General features: G+C 40.4%; 1 protein-coding gene across 4 annotated transcripts in view; it reads right to left on the bottom strand.

The window, feature by feature from the left end:
• Positions 1-2,476: 2,476 nt before the first annotated feature.
• Positions 2,477-11,792, bottom strand: part of Ylpm1 (YLP motif containing 1) — a 69,072-nt gene continuing 59,756 nt past the window's right edge. For 3 of the 4 annotated variants that reach the window (XM_090344483.1, XM_090344487.1, XM_090344485.1), the window contains 3 exons: positions 10,146-10,276; positions 3,169-3,351; positions 2,477-2,874 (listed from right to left, as the gene is read on the bottom strand). In XM_090344483.1, the coding sequence (XP_090200609.1) occupies positions 3,205-3,351; positions 10,146-10,276 (278 nt within the window). In that variant the 3' untranslated portion in view covers positions 2,477-2,874; positions 3,169-3,204. Of the gene's footprint in view, positions 2,875-3,168; positions 3,352-10,145; positions 10,277-11,792 lie in introns of those variants that run through there. The other variant, XM_090344486.1, reaches the window with a different exon arrangement.

Genomic DNA, 11,792 nt, shown 5'->3' with positions numbered 1-11,792 from the left:
AGAGGTTAATTGGAGATAAAAGTCTCACTTTCTTTGGTGCTCCAGCTGGCTTGGAACCTTACTCTTCAGATCTCAGCCTCCTGAGTAGCTTGTATTCCAGGCATGTGCCACTGTGCCTGGTGACACCATTTCTTTTTTTTGGCCCATCCTGGGCTTGAGCTCAGGGCCTGGGCACTGTCCTTGGACTTTCTCAAGGCTAGAGCTCTACCATTTGAGCGTCAGCACCACTTCCAGCTTTTTTTCTATGTATGTGGTGCTGAGGAATCGAACCCGGTTCTTCATGCATGCTAGGCAGGCACTCTACCACTAGTGACATCATTTTTTGGTGTGACATCATTCTTAAAGCAGTAGTAGTCCCATTTTTATCTTGAAGGTTATGGTAATCAGTATTTTCTGCAATCCGGCCGAGGGATTTGTGACTCTTGTTGATTTTTCCCCTTCCTTCCTGATGCGGCTATGAAACTCATGATCATGAGTTCCTTATTGGATTGGTATTATGTGCTTAAAAATATTAATAATGGTTAAAGTAAAGCATCATCTACTAGTAAAACACAGAAGGCCTCCAAATCTCCCCACAGCATATATTCTAAAGTTTTGCTGTTGCTAAGAAAAGACATTGGGTAGCTTTAATTATGTAGTAAATGAGTTTTTGTTTAAACCAACAATTCTACTTGGCCATCTTGCAATGTAGGTTCATAACAATTGAAGGTAGCAGGATAAAACTCAATACCAAGTGGGCTTAATAAAAAGCAACTGAGAGAGCGCGCGAAGACCCGGGTTTGATTCCTTGGTACCACATACATACAAAAAAGCCGGAAGTGGTGCTGAGGCTCAAGTGGTAGAGCTCTAGCCTTGAGAAAGTCCAAGGACAGCACTCAGGTCCTGAGCTCAAGCCCAGGACTGGCAAAAAAAAGCAACTGAGAAAGACCTGTATACAGAAATAAGTGTATTACAGGGCAATAAACAATTTAAAAAAAGTTTATTAAATACTACAAATAGTGGAGATTATTTAATGATGTAAAGTATACATTCAATATTGATTTTCTTATTTTGCCAATTCGGGGGCTTGAACTCAGGGCCTGGGCACTGTCCTTGGACACTTTTTGCCCAAGGATAATACTCTGCCACTTGAGCCACAGTGCCACTTCTGGCTTTTTCTGTGCATGTGGGTCTGGGGAATCAAACCCAGCCAGGGCTTCATGCATGCTAGGCGAGAACACTACCACTAGGCCATGCTCCCGGCCCCTCTTGATTTGTTAATGAGTATAAGAGTTTCTTAGGCTTAAACCATTCAAAATGTCAGGAAAGGTAAATGCATATAGAAATCAGGATTTTTACCATGTTAAGAGTCTTTAGCACTGTAACATGTTGTTGAACTCAAAGTGATACTATTTGACTGCTAGTAACATTACGTACAGTCACAGTATTTAATTTAGATCACATAACTAAGGGATTTTCACTGGTGGCCCAAATAGAACACTTGAATCTTCTTCAGTGAACACATTTACAAGTTGCTGAGCTAGCTCACAAATTTGAAATGGCCTTTTGAAGACAGTTCTTCAATTATCTTCTTTCATGCCAGAAGATGCATTTTTCTTTCTTTCCTTCTTTTCTTTCCTTCTTCCTTCCTTCCTTTCTTCCTTCTTTCTTTTGTGGGGCTTGAACTCTGGGCCTCTGTCCCTGAGCTCTTCAGCTCAAAGCTATTGCTCTTCCCCTTGAACCACAGCCCCACTTCCAAGATGACATTTTTCTCTGCAGAATGTAAAAGGGAAAGCTGTTCCCTTTCTGTGTTTAAAGATGAATATTTGGGTTTTAGCTCTGTTCTGGGTTGTACCTGGTATTATCCACAAGAAAGGAAATTCCATACAGACGCCACACTTTTCAACAAAAGCAAGCAGTGTGGCATGAGTCTGAAAGCTTGACAGGCTTAAAGTGACACGCCAGAGGGCTCTGCATCTCCATATTCCTTCCTAGTGACTTTGATTTAAAAATCAACTCCAGTTCAAAATAAGGCAATTATTGAGTTCTCTGGAGCACATAAGCTCTGCTTCACTAGGATTCCAATCTAGATAAAGGAAAAAAAAAATCAAAGCATACGGTAACGAAAAAGGGAGAACCAAACAAGAGAGGGAGAATCACTACTACTACTACTCACGCACACACACACACACACACACACACACACACACACACACACACACAGTTAAAAATATAAAACATTCTCTGATGAACTGATAAACATTTGAACTTTGTCTCTGTCTTTAAAGCACAAAGATCAACAAAGAAATCAACTTTTAAAACAAAATGAGTGTTTCGAGTATCACTGAATCTTGTAAATCGGTTCATGTTTTATGGAACCATTGAGCTATACAATATACAATGGGAAAGAGTTTGGGAAAGTTCACCTTGCCTATAATAAGGACATATATTTTTAAAAAAACAATAAAATTTTAAAAATAAGAGAAAAGGGCCCATGTTGTATAGCCCATGAATCTTATTGGCTTTATTGTGAAAGTTTATTGTTTTTAATTGTAGTACAATCAGCTACCAGTTACATACAGTAAAAAAACAAAACAGCCACAAAGCAAGGATGACATAGTCTGTGATACTGTACAATGGAGGAAACAGTCCTTCGGAATCCTCCAGTAGATCCCCTGGCTTCGGCAGGTATGCTATCTTGCCCTCCCCAAAACAGTTAAAAAGAAACCTTAATGTCTTGCTTGGGTACAGCAAGATTCTAAAATCTTTTGGGGATACCAGAGAACTTTAAAAAACAAAACTAGTAGAAACAAAATAAAAACTGATCTGTGGAAGCATGGTGACACACAGGACGCTCCATGAGGACTTGGCTTCAGATCACCTCAAAACGGGCACCTGCGAAGAGAAGACAACATTGTCATAACAGGAAAGAGGCAGAAAGCTCAGTGTCCTAACATGATTCCACCCTTCCCGAATCCACACAAATCAAGCTGTCCCCAAGTCCAATGTTTTTAGAAATAAGTCAGAGTACAGAAAAGTGCTCTTTTCTAATATCCCATATTATGAACATTAGACATTAGCAACTATTAGCTACTTACTCCAGAACTAGGAAACAGCATTTTTAGCAAAACATGTTATCTTCTTCACCTAAACCCTTTGAAGCAACCACACAGTAGGCTACTTACTTACCTTAGAGGAACAATGACTCCATTCAAAAACTAAGTGTCATATATATTTGGTTCGATTGAGGGCTTTTTCAGCCAGGTGACCACTTTCATCTGTGATTTTCTCCCAATCAGTCTGTCCGACCACAAAACCTATGGCCCTTTTCCTATCTGCATCCTTCTTTTCTTCCAAGTCTGCCCATCTCACCTAAAGAGAACATAGCATTAGGCTGTACAAAACAAAAACAAAACCAACCAACACACACACACACACACACACACACACACACACACACACACTGTGCAAAGTATGAGTCTAAAAAGTTAAAAAAAATCATTGAAAATTAACTCAAAAGAGCTGGGAAAATAAACCATTCATCCCAAGTCACAGAGGAAAAGCCTTGGTCAATCACCAAGTTCTAATCATTCACACTTCTGAGCAGTTCAGCTACCAGCTCAGTTCTGTCCTCTTTACTCATAGACCCCTCTCTCTCTCTTTTTTAACCTGAAGCACTAATCTCGGCTAGTTTTCCGATTTATCACCTCCATTCCATTCTGCCACAGTGACCTTCCTAAAACATGCATGATTGTGACTCTCCCCTACTTAAACTCTTCCCCTAGATCTAGTATAAAGTCCAAGCATGGAAGTCCCACTTGATCAGCCCACTGATTCTATGGCAACTCAGGCCAGTGTCTAACATTTTATACAAGCAATACACTTACTTCAAGGTCGCAGCACATGAGGCCATTTCACAACTCTGTAATTTACATGCACTAGTCTCAAGGCCAGAAACATCTTTTCCCTATTCTTGCCCATCTGAAATGAGTCTAGACATACTCCCCTGCTTTTTCCATCCTTTCATTTGCTAACTAATTAATGTGCACTTTTGAATTTCCACACTGTATAGTGTAATTTACCCTCTTAGGTTGTCTTCCCTATTCTCCATGCACACTAAATGTGGACTACATACATCTTTGACCAAGTACACAACAAATATTTCTTGAAATTTAACCTTAGGGAGAAAACAGGGAAATAATTTTATTACTTCCACTCAGCAGTATCCTTAACCATACCAGAGTCACTCTCTCAATTGGTATGGTTAAGATTACTGCTGAGGGACTGGGAGTTTGACCTAGTGGTAGAGCGCTTGCCTAGCATGCATGAAGACCTGGGTTTGATTCTTCGGTACCACATACATAGAAAAAAGCCAGAAGTGGTGCTGTGGCTCAAGTGGTAGAGCTCTAGCCTTGAGAAAGCCCAAGGACAGTGCTCAGGCCCTGAGTTCAAGGCCCAGGACTGGCAAAAAGAAAAAAGAAAGGAAAAGAAAAGATTATTGCTGATACATAAACCAGAGATATTTCCTACTAGTGTGGTTCTATTTTTTTATTTTTGATGCTAGTACTGAGGCTTGAACTCAGGGCCTGAAAGATGTCCCTGAGCCATTTTTTGGTTTGGGCTAGTGCTGCTCTACCACTTCAGCTACAACTTCACTTCTGGCTTTTTTGGTGATCAACTGGAAATAAGAGTCACAAACACTCCTGCCGAGCTGGCTTCAAACATAACCATCAGATCTTGCCTCTGAGTAGCTAGGATTACAAATGGGAGCCATGTGCCAGCTCATACTGGCTTTTTTTTTTTTTTAAAGTAAATAGTCTTACATGTTAACAAGCTTTAAAAACATATCAGTCTCTAGAAGTTCAAACTGACACTGTTGTTTGTAGTACACAGTACCAAAGTCTACAATGACTGTAATTTAAGTATGGCTTTGGCAAGGACAGAGGCCTTTTAAAACTCCATGCTCTTTACACTGAACTTGCAAATACATTTTTGCACTAAGGTAAAATAACTCTTTAAGCATTTGCTAAATTTGTAATGCAATTCCTAGATTCCCCCCCTCTCTCCCTCCCCTCTCTCTCGTCAGGACTTGAGCACTGTCGTTATTTTTTTTTTCTCAAGGCTAGTGGTCTGTCACTTGAGCCATAGCACCACTTCCAGCTTTTTTCTATGTATGTGGTACCAAGAAATCAAATCCGGGTCTTCGTGCATGCTAGGAAAGCACCCTACCACTAGGCCAAACTCCTGCTCCCCACACCACCTCTCTTTTTTGTTGGCCCTGAAACTTGAACTCTGAGCCTGGGCCCTGTTCCTGAGCTCTTCAGCTCAAACCTAGTGCTCTAACACTTGAGCCACATCACCACTTTCAGTTTTATGTTGGCTAATTGAAAGTCTCAGGCACTTTGGTGCCCAGGCTGGCTTTGAACCTCAAGCCTCAGATCAGCCTCCTGAGTAGCCAGGATTACAGAGGTGTAAGCCACCAGCACCTGGACCTAAACTTCTCTGAACAGTAATCATCAAGCAGTCAAAGAGAAGGTAAGGCAGTATCAATAGTGGGGGTAAACTGATAATACTTGACTCTGCATTGTGTGTAAATATGGTGAACAAACATACCCAACTATCTTCTTATTTTTATTTATTTTTTTGCCTGTCCTGGGCTTGAGTTCAGGGCCTGAGCACTGTTCCTGGGCTTTCTCAAGTCTAGAGCTCTACCACTTGAGCCCCAGTATCACTTCTGGCTTTTCCCTATGTATGTGGTACCGAGGAATCGAACCTGGGTCTTTGTGCATGTTAGGCAAGCACTCTCCCACTAGGCCAAACTCCCGGCCCCATACCCAACTACTTTTGAATTTGCACTTCAGATTCCAGGACTTTAAAATTCAGATGAAGTGGAGAAAATGGGATAGAAGAGAAAGATTGTAACCACTTTTTTTTTTTTTTAATGAGGAAACATTTATTCAGTTCTGAAGATTCAAGAGCATGGTATCACCCCCTGCACAGTAATGATGAGGGTGGCATGGGTGATGTGTAATCACTTTTAAAATAAGCATAATGAGGGTGTGTTGATCAGTGGTAGGGTCCTTGCTGGCATGTACAGGCCCTGGGTAGATCCTAATCACTGTGAAATAAATTTAAAAAATAAATAAAAACAAGCATGAGTACACTATAAACGACTAAGAATTTAAAAGATGGAATTAAAGTATTTTTGAAATGACTGTTCACATCTCTAATATGCACTTATGCTATATTAAATTACTGGAGATAAATTTCTAAAAAAAAACGACTCATGCACAGACTTCATTTAAGTCTTTAAATTTGACGCGTGTAATTTAAAACACTAAGATACAAGAAGAAGAAATTGACTTTCAGCTTAGAAAAGGCTTCTTGAATACCTGTGTGTCAATTCTATTTTCATGGGGGTATTTTTGAGATTTGTAACACTTTTTTTGCCCCTAGTCCTCAGACTTGAACTCAGGGCCCGAACACTGTCCTTGAGCTTTCGCAAGGCTAGAGCTCTATCACTTGAGGTATAGCTCCATTTCTGGCTTTTTCTGTGCATGGAGTACCAAGGACTTGAACCCAGGGCTTCGTGCATTCTAGGCAAGCACTCTACCACTAGGCCACACTTCTCAGCCTACATCTATCAAACACATACATAACACATATCATATTCCATGACTTAAAGCTTTCAAACTATAGATATATTTACAAAAAGTTGCCCCTGGCTGGGAGCATGGCCTAGTGGCTGAGTGCTTGTCTAGTATGCACAAAGTCCTGGGTTTGATTCCTTGGTACCACATACCTAGAAAAAGTGGGAAGTGGTGCTGTGGCTCAAGTGCTAGAGCACTAGCTTTGAAAAAGCCCAGGCCCCAAGTTCAAGCCCCAGAACTGGGGGAGTAGGTGGGGAGGGGGAAGTTACCAATGGGTGCCACTGGCTCACACCTGTAACCCTAGCTAATCCTGATATTTGAGGATTGCAGTTTTAAGACAGCACTAGAAGGAAAGTCTGTGAAACTCTTGTGTCCAATTAAACACCAAAGAGTTTGGCCAGGAGTTTGGCCTAGTGGTAGAGTGTTTGCCTAGCATGTACAAAGACCGGGCTTTGACTTGTTGGTACCACATAAATAGAAAAGCCAAGAAGCGGTGCTGTGGTTCAAGTGGTAGAGCACTAGCCTTGAGGAAAAAGCCCAAGGATAGTGCTAAAGCCAACAGCAACAACAAAGAACCCGGGGTTGGAGATTTAGCTCAGCAGAAGAGCCTTCTCCTGGCAAGGCCCTTGGTCCTCAGCTCTGGAAAAACAAAAAACAAAACAAAACAAAAAACCAAAATAAAACAAAACAAAAATCAAAAAGCTGAAAGTAGAGCTGTGTCTCAAATGGTAGAGCACTAGCCTTGAGCACAAGAACTCAAGGACAGCACCTAGGCCATGGGTTCAAGCCACAGGATTGGCATAAAAGAAATAAAAAGGAAAACAAAGAAAAGACATGAGCTGCTATGGTAGCATTCATTTAATGTAACATTGAGGCAGTCTTAGGGGTCCAGCCTGGCCCATGTAGTGAGAGACCAGAGGAGGAAAAGATGCCAAGATATATGCACAATGATTTTCATCATAGTACTTGCACTTTCAACAAAAATGAGATAGTACTGGTATCGTCATTAAGGGACAGGGTGATAAGTGACTGTATAAACAATGGCAACCAGGTAATCCTTTAAAATAAACGGTATTCCAATAAGTCCAGGTGGATTAGCCAGGTAATGGTGCTCATTCCTATAATCCTAGCTAGTCAAGAGGCTGAGATCTGGAGGATTGAGGTTTGAGGCCAGCCAGGGCCAGAAGATTTCATCTCCAAAATAACCAGCAAAAAGCTGTGCTGGTGGCCCAGGAGTTTGGCCTAGTGGTATGCTTGCCTAGCATGCACAGAGCCCCAGGTTTGATTCCTTGGTACCACATACACAGAAAAAGTCAGAAGTGGCACTGTGGCTCATGTGGTAGAGCTCTAGCCTTGAGAAAGCCTAAGGACAGTGCTCAGGCCCATAACTCAAGACCAGGACTAGCGAAAAAAAAAAAAAAAAAAAAAAAAAGCTGTGCTGGAGTATAGCTCAAGTGGTAAAGTACAACATAATAAATACAAAGCCTTGGTTTCAAACCCCATTATTGACATAATTAATTAACTGGAAAAAAAAAAAGAAACCTTAACACATAATAAAACTATTCATTTTTCATTTTGCTTAAAAGATACACATTAATCACTTGTAGTGAATTCAGAATCTACATAGAAGACCCATCTCATGTCCTGGTTTCATTTCTGCTCCTTCATAGCAAGACTTCTTCCAAAAAATTATCACTACTTGCCTTCTATCTCTCATCTCTTTAAAAAAAACATAACCATCTCCAAAGGCCATATCTAATGACCAGTTAATTCTGTTCTCAATATGTTTTGCACAATTTAAAAATGAACAATTCTTATATTGGATAAGCTGGGTGCTGGTGGCTCTCGCTTGTCATCCTGGCTATTCAGGAGGCTGAGATCTGAGGATCATAGTTCAAAGTCAGCTCAGGCAGAAGAGACAGGGAGACTTATCTCCAATTAATCACTAAAAAACCAGAAGCAGAGTTGTGCCTCAAAGTGGAGTGCTGTCTTGAGCACAAAAGCTCAGGGACAATACACAGGCCCCGAGTTCAAGCTCCACGACCAACAAAGGAAAAAAAATGGCTCTGAGATTTGAGGATCACAAACCAGCCTGGGTAGGAAAGTCCATGAGACTCCAAAAATTTACTCAGAAAAAGCAGGAAGTGGGGCTGTGGCTCAGAGCGGTAGATCGAAAGCCTTGAGCAAAAGAAGCGCAAGGACAGTGTCCAAGTTGTCCGTTCCAATGTGGAGGAGGGGTAAACACACCTATTTAGACTCTAAATTTTTGCATGCTTTTCTCTTTTCTAGTTACACTTTCTCTTTGGGCAAGATAATTTGGCCTCATGGCTTTATTGTTTGTACTGGGGCTTGGACTTAAGGTCTCTTACTTCTTTTCTGCTCAAGGCTAACATTATACAACTGTGAACTTTCTCACACCCACTTCTCACACCCTTTTTCCTCTCCTCTGCTTCCCCTACCCCACTTTTTTTTTTTTTTTTTTGCCAGTCCTGGGCTTGAGCTCAGGGCCTGAGCACTGTCCTTGGACTCTCTCAAGGCTAGAGCTCTACCACTTGAGCCTCAGCACCATTTCCGGCTTTTTTCTATGTATGTGGTACCATGGAATTGAACCTGGGTCTTTGTGCATGCTAGGCAAGCACTTTAACCACTAAGCCAAACTCCAGGCCCCCCCTCCCCCACTTTTAAGTTGGTACAAATATCAATATCTTTTATTGCCAAGGCTGGCTTTGAACTGTGACCCTCAGATTTCAGGCTCCTGAGTAATTAAGACTATAGACGTGAGCCACTAGCACTCAGCTGGTCTTGTGGTTTTAAATAGCATTTTCTCAAATTTATTGTTTTAGTCTGATTATTTTCAATGAATTTCATACTTGTATAGCCAACAGTCAACTTAGTCTTCTAATTCAATTGGTCCCTCAATCAAGTCAAATTATGATTCTCTAGACTGCTCTTTCTCAGGAAATGACACACATGTGAAGTAGTCATACGATCCCATTTGCCCTGAGACCTTTCATATATTCAATCATTAGGTAGTCCCACAGACTCTCTTCAGTATCCTACTCCATATCTGGCTCTTTTGTCCAATGACAAAATGATACAACTGGATACTACCAACTCTTACAGGTTGTGCTTCTGTTCTTCACTTTTTAGTTACTTGTATGTTTTGATCTGAAATCTGCCAGGCATGACTGCTTTTCTGAACATGTAATATAAAATAGTTTAATTGTGGCTCACACTTGTAAACCTAGCTACTCAACAGGCTGAGATCTAAGGGTGGTGGAACAAAGCCAGCCAGGGCAGGAAAGTTTCTTGAGATTCTCATCTCTAATTAACCACCCTCAAACTGGAAGTGGTACTGGGGTTTAAAAAAGCTCAAGAGACAGTGCCCAGGTCCACAAATGCCTTCCCTCAAACTGCTCTTAAAATAGCATTCATGTGATTATCTGCTTAAATCTTTCTACAACCAGATGCTTAAATGAGCCCTTCATCTGTTGGCAATTCCTGAAAGTTTCTTACCCTCTTCTTCCCAGGCTCAGAAGCACGAGTCTCATAATCATCAGGGAGCTGAAGATAATCTTCCATTCTGCTGGCAATCGCCTCCCAGTCACGTTTCCTTTTAGTGCCAGTCCTCAAGCCATCCAACTTGTCTGAGGGACAAACACAGAGCCACAGCATTAAGAAAGATTGTGAATTTCCATACAACACACAAACAAAGGAAAAGGAAGGCTGGGATACTTTCAGAGGGCATATCCAATTTGTTAGTACAGCATCACTTGCAGATCCAAACTATCTTCTGGGCTGAGATAACAAGAAGATCTCTGCCATTTCGATAGTCTGTTTGGTGTTCCTGCTGGCAGTCTTATGCTACCATCGTCTCCAAGCCACCCTTCCTGCTACTCTCACAAAAATCTTATGCTAGCTCTTATGTTCTGAAGGAAAATGAAAAGTTGGGTTTTCCTAATGATAGTACCTTTCATTCTTGTTTTTTCCTTCAATACAATGTAACTCATTTAATGTTCAATCATTTGTGATACTGTGTCATACAAAAAGCAAGTAACATGAAGAATTTAATGGCTAAACCTAAGATGACTTTAGATGAACAGTTTCTAGAATTCTGGTGGCTCTCAGAATAATCACCATAAGTTAATGTTTATTAATAAGATGACTGTATGAGGTTGCTACTTTTGATATACCATGAAGTACTCTTGACCATACTGAGGTTAAGGGTTCCTTAGCAAAGTGATGAGATTTGATATTTCTTTTTGAACTCTGAATGAAAGGATAAGACCTCGTAAGGATTAACAACTATAGTCAAATAAAAGGAATTGTACATTTAGAAGTCTTGGAATATAGGAAAGCATGTTTTATCTTTTTTATTGTTTAATATAGATTTTGAATACAGAAGTAGAAATGAGTTATAGGCATTTTTAGCTAAGGTGAGGCACTAAGCTTTTGAATCACTTGAAGCTATATAAACATGCTATTATTAAGAAAAGCCTGAAAACTTCAGAAAAACGCAATAACCACACTTCATTGAACTCCATGAAGGATACCAAGTACATGTAACAGAAGTCTTTAAGGCACCAAGTTGGACAGAACTTGATATGAAAAGGAAAGTGCAATGGAAGCAGTGGTAAGGAGGGTGAATTTATGCTTCAAATATACAAGTTTCTCACATGACTATGTAAGTTTTAAAAACCAGAAAGATTTTGCATATGTAGCAAAACTATTAGGTTCTAAATCCCTACCCCTCCCCCGCCCATTGAAAGCAATTTCATTGAAAAACAAAATAAAACATCAGAAAGGCAAATGACAATACACTTTACAAAACTCAAGAACATTTTATCATCTTGTTTGAATAGGTTCCATAGAACTAACATTCTATTTCCTCTACGAACTACATGCTATACCAAATGGCTCTATCTATAGACCATACTACACATGATAACACCTGTGGCCCCTTGACTGCACAGGGACACAGGATATGGCATTAGAACATCAATGAGGTCCTATAAGCAATAAAATTAATCTCATCTCAGTTCAATAGTGTAACAGTATTAATAGAAGAGTAGGAAGTCCCAACCCATGTATTAAATAAACCTCGATGGATTTCCAAACTTAACACGATCAACTTTGACATTAACATATTTTCAAAGGAAAAAA

The sequence above is a fragment of the Megascapheus bottae genome, chromosome 14, assembly GCF_031878675.1.
Source record: "Megascapheus bottae isolate mThoBot1 chromosome 14, mThoBot2.hap1, whole genome shotgun sequence".
Lineage (NCBI taxonomy): Eukaryota > Metazoa > Chordata > Mammalia > Rodentia > Geomyidae > Megascapheus > Megascapheus bottae.
This window is presented reverse-complemented; position numbering and strand designations above follow the sequence as displayed.